The 16,258-nt window shown below is 34.1% G+C and overlaps 1 protein-coding gene and 1 long non-coding RNA gene across 8 annotated transcripts; both read left to right on the forward strand.

Moving 5' to 3' along the window:
• Nucleotides 1–12: 12 nt before the first annotated feature.
• LOC130721541 (uncharacterized) lies at nucleotides 13–2,859 on the forward strand. Of its 3 annotated transcripts, none has more exons than XR_009013501.1 (7): nucleotides 13–174; nucleotides 282–426; nucleotides 760–799; nucleotides 958–1,046; nucleotides 1,140–1,206; nucleotides 1,286–1,746; nucleotides 1,923–2,859. It is a non-coding gene; the product is annotated as an uncharacterized LOC130721541 (long non-coding RNA). The 3 variants fall into 3 exon arrangements; XR_009013500.1 differs by having other exon boundaries at nucleotides 287–426; nucleotides 1,923–2,858; XR_009013502.1 differs by lacking the exon at nucleotides 13–174 and having other exon boundaries at nucleotides 412–426; nucleotides 760–872.
• A 2,542-nt stretch (nucleotides 2,860–5,401) lies between these two features.
• On the forward strand, nucleotides 5,402–15,126 carry LOC130717628 (uncharacterized). 5 transcript variants are annotated; one of them, XR_009012372.1, is made up of 25 exons: nucleotides 5,406–5,660; nucleotides 7,112–7,329; nucleotides 7,432–7,537; nucleotides 7,630–7,731; nucleotides 7,994–8,053; nucleotides 8,191–8,269; nucleotides 8,384–8,531; nucleotides 9,152–9,275; nucleotides 9,389–9,569; nucleotides 9,698–9,726; nucleotides 9,887–10,035; nucleotides 10,449–10,551; nucleotides 10,704–10,799; nucleotides 10,885–10,937; nucleotides 11,022–11,148; nucleotides 11,503–11,565; nucleotides 11,671–11,730; nucleotides 11,815–11,976; nucleotides 12,687–12,760; nucleotides 12,849–12,942; nucleotides 13,109–13,245; nucleotides 13,335–13,415; nucleotides 14,013–14,118; nucleotides 14,248–14,432; nucleotides 14,774–15,126. XR_009012372.1 is itself a non-coding variant. In XM_057567940.1 (24 exons), exons 1-24 carry the CDS (start codon nucleotides 5,484–5,486, stop codon nucleotides 14,317–14,319), a joined length of 2,601 nt encoding a protein of 866 aa, XP_057423923.1. In that variant the 5' UTR covers nucleotides 5,406–5,483; the 3' UTR covers nucleotides 14,320–14,647. The 5 variants fall into 5 exon arrangements, 2 of the variants coding, with proteins under 2 accessions (XP_057423923.1, XP_057423924.1); XM_057567940.1 differs by lacking the exon at nucleotides 14,774–15,126 and having other exon boundaries at nucleotides 14,248–14,647; XR_009012374.1 differs by lacking the exons at nucleotides 12,849–12,942; nucleotides 13,109–13,245; nucleotides 13,335–13,415; ... (1 more) ...; nucleotides 14,248–14,432; nucleotides 14,774–15,126 and adding an exon at nucleotides 12,125–12,377 and having other exon boundaries at nucleotides 5,402–5,660.
• Nucleotides 15,127–16,258: the final 1,132 nt, after the last annotated feature.

Genomic DNA, 16,258 nt, shown 5'->3' on the forward strand with positions numbered 1-16,258 from the left:
CTGCTAATCATACCAGAAGAGGGGAATCAGATGTTATGGTGGTTGGTGGGGCTGAAGCTTCAATTATTAGTGTTGGAGGCTTTATTGCTTGCAGGGCTTTGTCTCAGAGGAATGAAGACCTCAAGAAGGCTTCAAGACCATGGTTTTGTCCTGGATGAAGGCTCTGGTGCGCTGGTAGAACCTCAAACCCAAATTTTCTTTAGTATATATATATATATATATATCTTTCATTTACCTAATGAAATTCCAATGCTAACGACTTTTGATTTTCTATCACTAAGAACAGGTAATGGAGAGCTTGGAGAGTGCAACAAAAAGGAGAGCCAAAATAATTGCAAAATATCTGGAGGGTGCCATAACGTGTGATGCTGGTCACATGACAAATCCAAGGTCTGATGGACTGCAGTTGGGGTTTCTCCTGTAGAGGTAAGAAATAAAAATCTAAAAGTTTTTCAGTCTCTTAGTATAAGTCACTTTAAAATATCAATGTGACATTAAATACTTTTTCCTAAGTTTACCCTTTTACATATAACTCTTATCACTAAATTTTGTTAGTTTTTTCATAGGAGGTAGTTTAAAAAAACTAACATCATTTTCTTATTTAAGACTATCAAATGTGTGCGAATTAGTTACGTGTAACTTATAAATAGGAACTGAGGAAGTAATAGCAAGCAACCAGGATCAAAATTGGCACATTCCTCTAAAAGAAGTTCAGATTCTCATGTTCATGTAAAAGCTGATGAATCCTGCTTTGTACAGGTGACCTATATCAATGCTCATGCCACTTCAACACTAGCAGGTGACTTGGCTGAGGTTCATGCAATCAAACAAGTTTGTATGGACACATCATAATCGAAAATGAATGCCACTAAGTTAAGAAATTTGTTACTTTTTTAAATATTTCAGAATAGCATCCTCTTTTTGACCTTGAATCTTGTGATTACATCCTGGTTTCAGTCAATGATTGGTCATGGTCTTGAGGCTTCTGGTGGTTTGTAAGCTAGGAAATAACAACTGGGTGGTTGCATCAAACTATTAATCAAGATGTACTTTCCTCAGCCTGAAACTCATCCTATTAATCAAATATGTTCTATTTTGTTGATTCCCTTTTATAGCTTAATTTACTCATTTTTCCTCAGAACTTGACGGATGATGTTACAATTGACACAGTCTCTAACGTCAAGAAGCAACCTGAAGTTAATGTTGGTGTGTACCATATCTATTTGTGATATTGTGGTAACAATGTAAAAACCAATGTTTCTGATCTTTAGTGTACTTTTTGCAGCTTTCTCAAATTCATTTGGGTTTGGTGGACCAAATTCAGCTATCTCCAACTATATCCATGGAAAACCCCTTTCTTTTATATATCTAATTAATGTTACTTTTATCTTTTGACTTTCTTTTTATAAATTTTTGTTTTTTGGCTCTGTTTTTATGCTTCTTGGGCTGCCAATTTTCTCAATTCAGAAGTCTTCCTCAAGGGCTGCCAATTTTCTTGATTGCTTTAATGATGTGCAGTTATGGATAAAGGAAATTTATTCATTCTCTTATATCTGAAATAATTCATTTGAATGCAAAGTTATGAATGAAAGAGATGTTGTTCTCCCATTTCTCATCTCCCCAATTTGTTAATTTAGTTTAACTTGACATTTTTTTATTGACTCTCTCTTCTTCTCTTTGGTTGCAGTTCTTGCTCAAGAATGATTAATGGTGTCTATTATCAAATTCCAAAAGTTATAAGTGGTGGTATTACATATTGAAGTTTTTTGCATCATTTTAGCTAGAATTTTGTCCTTACATGACATCTATTATTCCTTACATGCATTACTTCTCATTTTTATTTTATGGTTGCTGATGACTACTTTGATTCTCTCAAGTCTCTCTGAATCTCTTAAATTCTTAATTTGAAATTTCCTTTGTAGGATGGCTATGTGGATTATGTCATGGCGTTTGGAGGATCCAAGGATCTCTGGTTGTTTCTAGAGGAATTGGAGATAGGCACATGAAACAATGGGTGATAGCAGAACATGAGATCAGAGTTCTTCTTCTTCTTAGAATTGAGGCTCGACATGACTTTTTAATCTTAGATTCGGATGAATTATGGGGAAAGGTGCAGGACTTGAGCAATTCATTGTACTAACATCAATCGGTAGTTTCCTTTTGAAAGTTAAGAACATGCTTTATGCAACGAGGTTTTCATACAATATTTTTAGTGGTGGCAGCAAAAAATAAAATATTGCTTTTTGGAAGGGCCCCGCACACTATTCATACGAGACAATTTTTTATCAATCAGCAAAAAATAAAATAGTTTTTTTTTTATGTATGATGATTGATAAAAAAATAGTTTAATTTTGATGTTCCGACGACGGTGTAAAGTTTAGATTTCAAAGATTTGTCATGTTAGTCAATTTAATTAAATTAAAAATCTATATTTCTCATATTTAAGAAATTTAATTGGTTGACAGTGTGAAAAAAATCACACCGTTAGTGCATCAAACTTTTTCTCAAAAAATATCATGTTATTTGTGTTACTAATTATAAATAGTTTAGTTATGTTTGGTTCTACATTAAAATATCTCTTCACTTATCATTTTATCATTTGTGCATTTCCAATTGTAACATTATTGTTGTGTTATAATTATATTTCCAATTGGATCATTTGTGCATTTCCTCCATCAGTTCCTCATGTTAATCGTTTTTCTCTTCCACGGCACCAAGCTTCAGCGCCTCTCATCCTCTCACGGTACTTTTTCATCATCTCAGTGATTCTATTGGTATCCAACAACCACAAGTGCAGGTTTAATTCTATTTGTATCCAATAAGCCAAATCTTGTAACAGTGTTACGATTCACAAATGTCATACAAAGGTTCTATTAAAAATACAAATGTCACAAGTTTTCTATTATATAAATTATAACAATTTGAAATTGACATGGTTAAGATCTAAACAAATTGAAATTCAAGGATGAGCCATCTCTTTCGCTTTGCAGTGGATGTGGACTTTCAGATGGGGTGTGCGGCTAGGGCAAGGGGTCACATGGAGTTTATTACCTTTTAATCTCAGCCCTTCTATTTTAATATAATCCAACGGTTAAGAGTGAGAGTAGGTTTTTTAATTGACTCCTTGAGTTAATATATCCCTCCTCTATTAAAAAAGTGAAGCAATGCAAAATACATCTATTTTATATCTATTAAAGTTAATAATCTGTTTATCGTCACCAATGTATTTCGTGAGCTCGCTTGATCTGAACTTCCATGTGGTTGAGGTCAAGAGCTCATTTTCCTGTGATAGCATTAATATACACTGAAGTTAAAAAATAATTTAATATCACCTATCTTTTTATAGCTGCAAACATTATTAAAATAAATCTATTTATTTTATAAATTATTGAATTAAAAATTATAACTCATAGAATCGCTCGTCCGTGCATCGCACGGCAACGGGCTATAATCCTAGTTATTTGTTAATTTGTATGTTTTTATGAGTCGGGGCGTTCTACGCGCTTTTGGCCAACGGTTGAAATAACCGCCTTAGTGCTACAATTTGAGGCGGTTTTCGTGGAACTGCTGCAAAATGTCCGCCTCTAAATATTGTTTTTCTTGTAATGTCTAATGTGAAATAAACTTTTGATATCGATTGACTGAAAGTAAATTCACATCTATAAATAAGCACACGTGTTTGATTTTTAGTTTAAGACTACATTTACGATGACCGAATTTAAGAACTATACTTACAAGACATTAAATGGAAAAACAACTTGAAAACTCAATTAAAAGCCAAACATGCATTAAACAATGGACTCACCAACTTCTTTTTTTTTGATAAAGCCAAATGAATTATATTGAAATGAAGTACAAGGGGTACTTCAACCCAATACAAGAAAGAAAAAAGTACAACGTAAAAAAGTAAAGAAGCAAAAGATTACAAAAGATTACATGCCAACAGTTATGATCCAACTAATAACTCATCACCCACCACCTTCATGGAGATAAATTAAATAAATCATGCATCATTAAAACCTTACCAACTTAACCCGTGTTTGTTTTGATAGTTGGTCTAATGGTTTGTTTTGATATGTGTTACGTGTTGGATTGTTTAACGCATGATTAAGAGTTGAATTTTGTGAGTTGTTGGACTCAAACCTGCGGGGTTAGAATAAAATTTAATTTATTAAATAATTATGTTTAAATATAATTTTTTTGGTTACATGGGAAGAAAGTTTAAATATAATTTTAAAATACTTTATTTATAACTTGAATTATGTAAAAATATTAATTAAACTTTATGTGTGTCATTTAAAATGCTTAAATAAAATTACAATATATGGTATTATTTTTAGTTTTTTTTTTTGTTACAAGAGGTAGAATATATTATTTTTTGTTTTATAGTAGTTTTGAAAGTTTTGTAAATACCTGTAGATATTTTTTAAAAAAATATTTGATAAATTGGTTCCTACGGATATGGCGGGGCCTGAGCCCTGAAGCATCACTAGTCATTCCTCAAAGTTCACATGCAATCCTAGACTGCAATTAAAACACATGGGACAAGATAACAGTGCTGGATACTCGTTTCGAGGAATCCAGAATATGGATACCACATTTACCATGTGAATGTCGATTATTTTTGGAATTTAGTCCTATGTATTGGGCATGAATTGAACTCGAGAATTCTTCTCGAAGAGTAAATTTATATTGTCAACTGAGTTAATCCTCGTGTCCAGGTTCTCATCACCTTTGTAATTAATTGGAAAATTATTTTAGTATTTTCTTCTTTAGTTCCGTCATTAAGTGACAGTGAATGTTCAACGCTGGTGCCTTAGAGCATCTCCAATGATAGTATCTAATGTTAAATACATACTCATATGAGTATCTATTACCATTGGATTACATATTCAATTCCAACATGACAAATATGAGTATGTGAGAATAAATACTCTACACTAGACTTGAAAAATGAACTTGCATTTATTACAAGCACTTACGATTAATTAAAATGGAGAAAAATAATAAAATATATAAATGTGATGTTGATGGTGGGATCCACTATAGAAACTTTTAAGAGTTGTTGGGTTGGAGTAAAAAGTTAGTAAAGTGGTGTAGATAATGTGACATTGTAGGAAATTATAAAAAATGAAGTGTATATATTTTAGTGAGTATGATAAATGTAGATGTCTCTTACTTAATTGTTTGGTTTAAGTGAAGAGGTTTTTGGGGTTTTCAAGGTTAATTACAATTACTAATTGTAGCACAGTCTTGTCGTTTAAGCTAAACAGTAAACAAAAGAACATTAAAGTACTACTTGACAACTTGCTCTTCTCTTCCCTCACTTGCCTTGTCTGTGGACCTTTGAGTTCCACGTATGACGTGTCCATTTCAGTACCTCTTCTTAAAGGGTTTAATGAATTGGGTTCTGTCCACATTTTCAGAAAAAGACCAAGAACAAGAAAGGAAAAAAGAAGATAGTTGAAGCATTTCAAAGAAAGATGAAGAAAGTTGCAGTGATTGGTGGTGGGATTAGTGGGTTGGTTTCTGCTTATGTTTTGGCCAAAGATGGAGTGAATGTGGTGATTTATGAGAAGGAAGACTACTTGGGAGGACATGCAAAGACTGTCAATGTTGATGGGGTCGATGTGGACCTTGGCTTCATGGTCTTCAACCGGGTAATTAGCCACACAACCCCACTTGCTTTTCATTTCTCTGTTTCAATTGTTCAACTTCCACACACATTCATCAAGATTTTGCTTTTTCTCATTAAGATTGAGCTACAAGTTAATCCTAGCTTCAAAATCAGTGTTACATTATCCAAAACAGTAAAGGGGACTTAAGCTTTTAATTTGGATGTTTACATTTTTCTAAGTTAGCTAAGTTAGCATTTGTACTTTCTAGTTTTGGGTATGTTTAGCTATTTGTATTTCCTTGGGGAGCGCACATTCAAAAGCAGCTTGAATGTGTTTATTTCCAATTTATATCTTGTGTTATTTCCAATTTATACAAGCACAAGCTTAGCGTCACTGATTCCATCTTCATTGAACTTTATCTATTTGTCCACACCATTTCATGTTTTTAGAGAAACTTCTATAGTAATGCCTTCCAGAAAGCTTTCTAGTGTTAATCTTCAATGGAAAAACTATATCTTGTATTCTTGTGAGTGTGGTAGAAGAGCAGGAAAGTAAACCAAATATCCTACAACCTGTTAAAAGTGTACAAATTATTTGATATTTACTTTTAAAAGAATGAAAATTATTTCGTATAATATAACTGAAATTACTCATATCTTTAAAACACTGCCTAAAATTATCAAAACATTCTTAGATTAGAATACTAGTAAGAGTGTGTTTGAATATAATTAAGGTAAAATCGCTTATTTTTATAAGCTACAAGATCCAATCCACTAATAACTCCATAAGTATTATGTGGGCCCTACCTGTGGTCCTGGCATTGCAGTTCTCCCACACATATATAGGTAATGCCAGCTACACAGGTTTCGCTTAAAAAAACAAAAATCCAAAAGGTATCTACAGAGGAGCAAGATTAAAAGGGCATGAGAAATTTTCACTACAGCATTGAAATACATGTCTCTCCCATTAAACTGTCTATCAAGGGGAAAAAAAAATTAAAAAAAATATAAAAAATAAAATCAAAACACACTAAGCATGAGTCTGTACAGGTGTATAATGTCATTATTTTGAAAAAAAAATGTTTTGTTCATGCCACTTATTTTCCATATTTCACTACACCATCCCTGTATGGTGAAAAGGAGACAGAGACCCTTTTTACCATGTCAGTGTGGTGTCGAGTGTGATAGTATAAAAGGGGTGTGAAAAGAATTGAAATTTTACCGTGTAAGAGGTACCATAGAATTTCACAATTTGTACTAAATACTATACATGGATGTGAAGATAAGTATAGGTATTCAATGGACACATGGTATGCATGCACACATATATGTGTGTGTCTGTATGTATGTAAAAAATCATCACAATACATCATAAATCAAAGATAAAAATTAGTCTATTATATAATGTTTTTCAGTTTCTACCCTGAAACTGATTCATTTCAGCAATGTTACTGTTGTGAGGCTGTTAACAATGTAACATGGACTATTGAACAGGTCACATATCCAAACATGATGGAATTCTTTGAGAGTCTTGGAGTTGATATGGAATTATCAGACATGTCATTTTCTGTCAGCCTAGACAACGGCCGCGGCTGCGAATGGGGCAGCCGAAACGGTTTGTCAGGCTTGTTTGCTCAGAAGAGGAATGCACTGAATCCTTACTTTTGGCAAATGATTAGGGAAATTATCAAGTTCAAAGATGATGCTATAAGGCAAGTTGCTACCTGCTATAATAGCCTTCTTCCTTATGTCTTTGAATAACTGAATCCTGATAAATCTGTTGGTGTTCTCTTGGTTCCGATTTGGCAATGCAGCTATCTTGATATGCTCGAGAGTAACCCTCATATTGACCGCAATGAGCCTCTAGGGCAATTCCTCAAGTCAAGGGGTTACTCAGAATTATTTCAGAAAGCCTATCTTGTGAGTTCAATTATACCTTAGACTGCTCTATTTTATTTTCTTTCTTTCGAAGAATATGTTTGTAATGCTTAGTGTATATTTATAATCTGTAGATTCCAATTTGTGGTTCTATTTGGTCCTGCTCTTCTGAAGGGGTTAAGAGCTTTTCTGCTTTCTCTGTCCTCTCCTTCTGCCGCAATCACCATTTACTTCAGGTACTAGGACAACTTATTAGTGTACACCATTACAGCTGACTCTTCAAGATTTATGTATAGTATGTTTGGATCAGTTTCTCTTTCATCAGAATCAATTCTGAAACTGATAAGCTACTGACGGAAGTTTCTTTCCAGAATTGATTCTGGCTTCAGAATCAATTGTAGAAGATTTTTCAGACATGCACTAGTAGTGACGAATAATCTAGTTTTGTTATCCAAATATTTAAAGATTACTTCTTGATTCACTTGGTCCTCTTTGCAGCTCTTTGGTAGACCACAGTGGCTAACTGTTAAATGGCGTTCACAAGATTATGTTCACAAGGTGCTATTTAATTTATTGATTAAGTATTAATTAGACCCATGTCACTTGGGGAATTGTTTTCAGTGTGACTTACCAGAGATTTTCAGCATAAGCTATTAATTAATTGTTTTACATTAACTATTTATTATCAAAATCAGGTTAGAGAAGAGCTTGAGAGTAAAGGTAGTCAAATAATAACTAGTTGTGAGGTGGACTTGGTTTCCTCATCTGAAGAAGGTGAGTAAGAAATCCATCCCTTGTTAATCTTTTTCAATTCCTTCCATTTTATAAAGGGAAGGTGAATTCAATCTGATAGATCAAGTAATAAAGTTTCTAGAAAAACAATTGCAGGATGTGTTGTGCGCTGTAAAGACGGTTCTGAGCAATTGTATGATGGATGCATAATGGCTGTACATGCACCTGATGCTTTGAGATTATTAGGAGATGAAGCAACATTTGATGAGCGAAGAATTCTTGGCGCTTTTCAATATGCATACAGGTAATATAAAGCTTAAGCTTTTGGGATAACTGGTTTATGACATGGTATCAGACCCTCTATGACTAAGTGGTCTCGCGGGTTCGACCCTTGTTGTCTATTATTAAAATAAAAAAGGTATAATGTCAGCACAAGGTTGTGCATTGTCCATGCTTAAGACGATTCATGTGCCTTTGCTCAAGCTTAAGCTTTTGGGGTTGTTTGGTTCATGACACATACTAATAGTTCCTTTTCTTGGCCACCATCTATTAATAGAATAAGAACAGATTGTAATGGTTATATTTACATTTAAACGTAGTAATCAGATGCATGGATGGTATCTTTTGATTTATAATTTCTGTAGTGCTGCTTGTAGACTTGATCACTTGACATTGGATCCACATCAGAGATAAACTTCTTATCACACCAAAGGATGCTAAAATTCTTAATTTTATATTCTCCTAGACCTAGAGCAAAAAAACCAAGTTTTATATTCCTGGATTCCTTTTGGTTTGTACTGTGTGTTCTTCATGTCTTCTTGTATGTTAATGACAAAAATTGAAGATGCTATAATCAAGAATCTTAGTTTGTCTATATTCGAGTTAAATCCAAATGCACAATTATTCTTTGATCTGTATTGGCAGTGATATTTATCTACACAATGATAAAAATTTAATGCCCAAAAACCCAGCAGCATGGAGTGCATGGAATTTCCTTGGAAGTAAAGACAACAAAATTTGTGTAACATACTGGCTAAATATTCTTCAGGTTGGTAAAAATTTCCATATGAATGCATTGATCATAAGAGAATTCTTCGTTATTTTTAACTACAGTCAGCAAAGGATATACTTTTTGGTCAATATTTATTTGCTAATTTGCAGAATCTGGAAGAAACAAGTCTACCCTTTCTTGTAACTCTTAATCCAGATCATGTACCAGAAAATAGTCTTCTTAAGTGGTCAACTGGTCACCCTGTCCCATCAGTTGCTGCATTCAAAGCTTCACAAGAGCTAGACCATATTCAAGGGAAAAGAAGAATTTGGTTTTCTGGTGCCTATCAAGGTGTGTATGTATGTTGTGTGTATAATTACTTGTGTATTTATTTTTCTTACAGAACAAACTCTATTATTTTTATTAATTTGTGCGAATTTCAAATATACTCTCGGTCTGAATATCTTTTTGCTTTTCAGGCTATGGATTTCATGAAGATGGATTAAAGGTAGTTAAATTTATGTTTGTAGTTAAAAAGGAAATGTGATTAATTTCTTCGAAGAGTTTCCTTATGCTGGAAATATATGTTGGCAATTAATTTTCTTTCAAATATGTCACTAACCTGTTGAAAGGAAGCAAAAAACTGAACTGCAAGATTGAACTTTCAGGCTGGCATGGTTGCAGCTCATGACATTCTTGGAAGACATTGTGCCCTTCTGACCAACCCAAAACACATGGTACCTTCTTGGAAGGAACTGGGAGCCCGCGTGTTCGTGACTAGATTCCTGAGTTTCTTTATTACTACTGGTTGTTTAACGTGAGTTCAAATATCACTTCTCCAAAAGTTGGCATTCCTTCAACAAGGATGCATTAAAAATTGGATTTAGAAATAAATTAAAAAATATGAACTAATTGGAAATTTTGAAGCCATTCGAACACATAATCTTGTAATTTGGAAAATTGTGGAAAGCTTGTCTTTTATTTGTATGCCTGAAGACCAAAGAATTGAAGCAGGGTGATCCTAAAAGTAATAAAGGATCTATTGGAGTTGCTATTTTTTATAAAACAATAATAATTAGATTCTTTGACATCATGTTTTTCATTGATCTTAGCCTAACTTTTTATTTCAAATCTTGGCATTAACCACACCACATCAAACATAAACCATCTTTTATGGATTAGACATGTAAAAAATTATCTAGTGACTGGTACATTTTACCTTGAATACAGCTTATTGGAGGAGGGAGGAACTATGTTTACCTTTGAGGGAACTGGGAAGAAGTGTTTCCTTAAATGTGTTTTGAGAGTCCACAGTCCCCAATTTTATTGGAAGGTATGTACTTCAAAACTTTGCATGAACTAGAATAATTGATTTATGTCATTCTACCTGCAGAAGAGACAATATATGCTTATTTTTGTCATGAACCTCTAATATTAAGTAGTTTGCAAGGAAATCAAACTTAATCATTTCTACATTTTTCTCAGGTTATGACTCATGCAGATTTAGGCCTAGCTGATGCATATATCAACGGGGACTTTTCATTTGTAGATAAAGATGAAGGCCTCTTGAATTTCTTTTTGGTAATCATACTCATCTTTATTTTAATGGAGTAGCCTCTTTGGGACTTTGTTCTTACTTCTATGCACCTTGGTATTTTTACTGCAGATTCTCATAGCAAATAGAGATTTAAATGCATCCAACACAAAATTGAAGAATAGGTAAGTTGATATGATGAATGAATCCTAAACTAAAGTATTAATTGTCTTTAACTTGCATATCAAACTTTCCTCATTTTCTTATAGACGGGGTTGGTGGACGCCAGTTTTCTTTACAGCTGGTTTGACATCTGCAAGGTTCTTTATGGATCATGTCTCAAGGAAAAATACTCTCACACAGGCTCGCAGGAACATCTCTAGGCATTATGATCTGGTATGAAAACTAAGAACTACAAAGGTTCCTAGATGTAGCGAACAAATTGCAGCAAATACATATTATCCATCAATTTTGTGTGAGCACATAACAAGTTTTGCACAATCAGAAAAATGTGAAATAAAATAATCTTTACCTAACAAGACAGTTCACAATTTACAGTTTATAGATTGTGAATATCACTGTGTCAGCTAGCTTTATTGTTTGACCAAAAGCTTTATAATTTTTGCGTTATCATTTCATTCCTCATGGGACCATCTCTGTCTATCTCAAGTATCTTTTCCTTCCATGATTTTTTTCAGTGTTGACAATAAGCCAACACAAGCTTACACTACTTTTTTGTTCTATTTGCAGAGCAATGAACTCTTTGCACTTTTCCTAGATGAAAGTATGACATATTCATGTGCAGTGTTCAAGGCAAGGACAACCGATATCTGATTTTTTAAGTCCAAATTTCAAGTAAAAGATGCTTGCCCTTCAATTTCTGCAGTAGCTGGTTAACATTTTTCCTTTATTTGATAGAATGAAGATGAAGACTTGAAAGATGCACAAATGAGGAAAATATCTCTTCTGATTGAAAAAGTGAGCTCTTTGGTTGCTATTTTATTAATACTTAGTTGCTATCTTGCAAAAGATCTAATATGATTTTCCCTTAAATGAATCAAGGCTAGAATAGAGAAGAAACATGAAATTCTTGAGATTGGATGTGGATGGGGAAGTTTAGCCATTGAAGTTGTCAAGAAAACTGGTTGCAAATACACTGGTATCACTTTGTCCAAAGAGCAACTCAAAGTTGCAGAAAAAAGAGTTAAAGATGAAGGGCTTCAGGTATTAAACAAGCTAATTTTTAATTTTATCATGAATTTCCTAAGGCTTAAATACTCTAGGGGTCCCTGAAATTGTACCTCGTATCAAAATAAGTCCCTGAAATTTTTTTTTTCCGATTCCGGATCCCTGGAATTGTTTTTTTAATCAGAATGAGTCCCTACGCCGGAGAAGACGGTGGTTGACGACGGCGGTCATGGCGGCGCTACGACCAGGGTGTTGGGCCGGCTTCGTCTCGTCCTCAGGAACTCAGTGGTGGTGGTCTCGTGGGCTGGGTCGTCACAGTTGAAGAGAAAAGGCCAGTCGCAAGTTGATTTCTTCTCGCCGGAATTTATGGAGCTTCTCGGTTTCTTCGTTTTAGCTTTGTTTCTTGCGATTTCTTCGCCCAGATCAGATATATGAAGGTCTAGGAGTGTTTTAAACATGTTATTTCATGGTTTGTGGAAACAATGAGGAGGCAACCACTGTCTTCTCCGGCGTAGGGACTTATTTTGATCAAACAAATTTTTCTAGGGACCCGGAATCGGAAATTTTTTTTTCAGGGACTTATTTTGATACGGGGTACAATTTCAGGGACCTACAGAGTATTTAAGCCATTTCCTAACATAAAATTTGACAGATTCTTTATAAATTGAATATAAAATCTAAATTAAATGTGAACTTCAAATATTTTGAGTGAACTTATGCTAAATGTTATGAATTCATGATTCCAGGACCATATCAAGTTCATTCTGTGTGACTATCGCCAATTACCAAAGACACGCAAATACGATAGGATTATATCTTGGTGAGCTACTTTTCACTTCAATTTTGCAGACTCATGTACAAATATCAGAATTTCCAACATATACATAACCTGTATAATCATATTTCAGTGAAATGATAGAAGCTGTTGGCCATGAATACATGGAAGAATTCTTTGGTTGTTGTGAATCAGTATTGGCAGATGATGGACTTCTTGTTCTCCAGGTATTTGATAGCTCATTGAAATTTTATATTTCCTTCGATCTATTGGAATGTTTTTAAACTTTCTATGTAAATTTTAGATTGTAAATGAAATAGTCATACTAAGTATTTTCTTTGTGTTGTTTAAATTGCTGCTAACTATTGAAAGTTGTTTTATCTTGTTCTATAGTTCATATCGATCCCGGATGAGCGTTATGATGAATACCGGCGAAGTTCTGATTTTATAAAAGAATATATTTTTCCAGGAGGTTGCCTACCCTCTCTAAGTAGGATAACATCAGCCATGGTAGCCACATCCAGGCTCTGGTACAAGTTCTATATGTAACTGCTGAGTTCTATCAATGAGCATTCCCTTCATTCTTCTTTCTTACTCAGCTGAATATTCTTAAATGCAGTGTGGAGCACACTGAAAACATAGGAATCCATTACTACCAAACGCTAAGATTGTGGAGAAAGAACTTCATGGAAAGACAAAGGTACCTTATTAAAACCTTGATTTTTCCACATCTACTACTTTCTCTTCCTTTCCACCACTCTTTCTCTCCCATTATATCATTAATCACATCTTACTATCTAAGAGCTCATTTCAATACGGGCATATTGGAGCTTCTCTACTAGAAAATTCACTAAATAAGCTCCAACAAGTGCTCTTTGGTTTCCATCCCAACATGTAGTTAGTGCATTTTTGGAAACTCTTTGCAATTGATTTTCAAGTCATAATCAATTTTGCGAGGAGTAGCTCCCGGGTTTCAAAATTAATACTGTTAAAAAAAAAAGCTGATCCAAACATGCTATGAGTAGCTTGTGGGTTCCATAACTAATTTTGATGAAGGAGAAGCCGATCCCAACATGTTATGAGCAGCTTCTAATCGCAATATTAATTTAGAGGAAAAAGAAGCTAATACAAACATGCTATTATACTCTTTTGCCCATCTTAAAAATGGCGGTATATGCCCCAATCGGGTGTCTACCTACCATTATCCCATTATTCATTGATTGAAATATACTTCACTATTTTGAATTCAAATTATTAGTTACACTAACTAATTGAAATTTTATTTTTGTGCTGTCAGGGAAATTTTGGCCCTAGGATTCAATGAAAAATTCATCAGAACATGGGAATACTATTTTGATTACTGTGGTGCAGGTTTTAAGTCACGTACACTTGGGAATTATCAGGTATATCTACACAGTTATTCTTACAATCTTGGAGCATTAAGCCTGATCCTTTTTAAATTGACCTAGATTTCTTGCAAAGTGTTGCAATTGTAACAAGTTTATAATGAGTTTCATGTACCCTGTATGTAGGTGGTGTTCTCAAGGCCTGGTAACGCTACCGCATTCAGCGATCCATACAAAAACTGGCCCCAAACTTGTTGATCTGTCTCCTTTCTTGATGATTCCAAAGAATCCCTGTCATTTTTTATCTCTTATACATTGTTGAATTAGAGCAGCTGAATTGTGCTGCTTCCTAGTGCAAACAAACTACAAGGGTGAGATTTTATTGGTCATTGAAAATTGATAATTTTTTGTGGAATAAGCTTTTACGTAATTCTTTTCAACAAATAATTTTAGATTATACTAATAGTGCCTTTGTAAAAGTTTATTTCAGTTTATCTTATAGCATAAGCACTTAGGTAAGTGTTTGCCTAAGTTTATGAACTAGCTCATGATCTATCTAGAAGCTCTTTCAAGCGTATTTTCTTAACACTCATTATTTTATCAATAAATACTTGTATGTTATAAGTTATTTTCATGTAAACATATGAATAAGCGCTTATATGATAACTGGAAAAAGTTAGGATTTGATGCCCTAAATCTCCTTCACAACCAGCTTTTCCACCACATGCATCTCCACCACCACTAGTTGCAACAAAACTCCCACCACCGCCCGATGAATCGGCCCTTAGAATCGAAGAGCTCGCCACTGCAAATGAAGTCCATTTGAAGAAGATCTTGGTCATTATGGTGATCTCACACATCACGTTGTTGGCATGGGTCATTTTGGCAAGCTCGAAGCAAGGAGTGACTGATGTGGCGCTCCCATTGATATTCAACGATGGTGTTTATCTTGTTGGTTACCAATCGATGTTCATTTTTGCATTTTGGGTTGATGCTTATCTTGTTGGTTACCCAAAACTTTTGAGCTTATCAAAATAAAAAACCAAAACTTTTGAACTTTGCTAATCTAATTTGTTTGTGTTAGGTTTTCTTAACCTTCCCTCAATATTCTAGGTATCTAGGTTTAAAGAACAAATTACCAAGTTTGTGTTTGTAAACTTGTTTGAAACCATAGTGAAGTTAAAACCATGATGGATAAAAGCAAAAGCGGGTTCATGTGAGTTTAAGGAATGCGGGGATGCAAATATGAAACTAAATTTCATCCTTGTCAGGTTCAATGAAAGTCGTTGGGAACCATGTCCACCTAATTTAACATTTTTTATGTAATTTTTATGAGGCGGGTATTAGCACCCTCAAACTCATCTTCATCCCTGCAGTTAAGGTTCATATTTGATGTTCCCCAGACAAGGTCAAAGTTGGAGAAACATACGAATTCGGGTTTGATTATCAAGATGACCCCAATAGTTTCGCCCAAGAATGTTTTTCGTTGAATTTTTTTCTTGCTTGAGAACTTAACCCTCCAACCCTGCACTCAAGAATAAAGAAGCACTAGTAACACATGCATATTTTAACTTTAATAAAAGAATTAAAATAAATTTTTTGTTGATTTCTTCCCACTCATAGTCTCTTTTATCTCAATTTCACTTATTTTTTCTTCATATCTCTTTATTTCCTTAAACATTATACTCGTCATATATCTCACTTCTCTTTATTCTATTTCTATCTCTCACCTTTAGGCGGAGATGGAATGCAGTATTTTATTCCCTAAGAATTTTGCGGTTGCAACAAAGTCTTCAAATATAGGGAAACAATCCATTTTTGAAGAAATAGTGCATGTTCTTTCTCCCAAACGAGTAGCATTGCTAACATATCACTATCAAAGCCAATCACGGTCGACTAAATCTTCATCAATTTTTATCGCAAGCAAAATACACAAACAACACCAGCATAGCGGAATTAACTTATGTCAATTGTAAGTAAAACGAGGATGCATTTGACAAATATAGAGTAAATTATAATATTTTCCAAGAAAAAAATTGGTTGAAAAATTTCCTCTGCTTGTTTGCAAAATAACATCAAGATCTTGTACAGCCTATAACCATGTAAAGTAGACGCATAGCCCTGTAGCTTTTGGTCATGATACACGTGATTCTACAAGTGCAAGAAGTGCAGGACGCAGAATCAAACATGAACTACA

Source organism: Lotus japonicus, chromosome 5, assembly GCF_012489685.1.
Source record: "Lotus japonicus ecotype B-129 chromosome 5, LjGifu_v1.2".
Lineage (NCBI taxonomy): Eukaryota > Viridiplantae > Streptophyta > Magnoliopsida > Fabales > Fabaceae > Lotus > Lotus japonicus.

Excerpts from the sequence above, each read along its gene's own strand:
- LOC130717628 (XM_057567940.1), top strand. The coding sequence starts at position 5,484 with ATGAAGAAAGTTGCAGTGATTGGTGGTGGGATTAGTGGGTTGGTTTCT. Across the intron at positions 8,532-9,151 it reads GCTTTTCAATATGCATACAG|TGATATTTATCTACACAATG; the intron begins GTAATATAAAGC and ends CTGTATTGGCAG. Across the intron at positions 10,938-11,021 it reads AACACAAAATTGAAGAATAG|ACGGGGTTGGTGGACGCCAG; the intron begins GTAAGTTGATAT and ends ATTTTCTTATAG.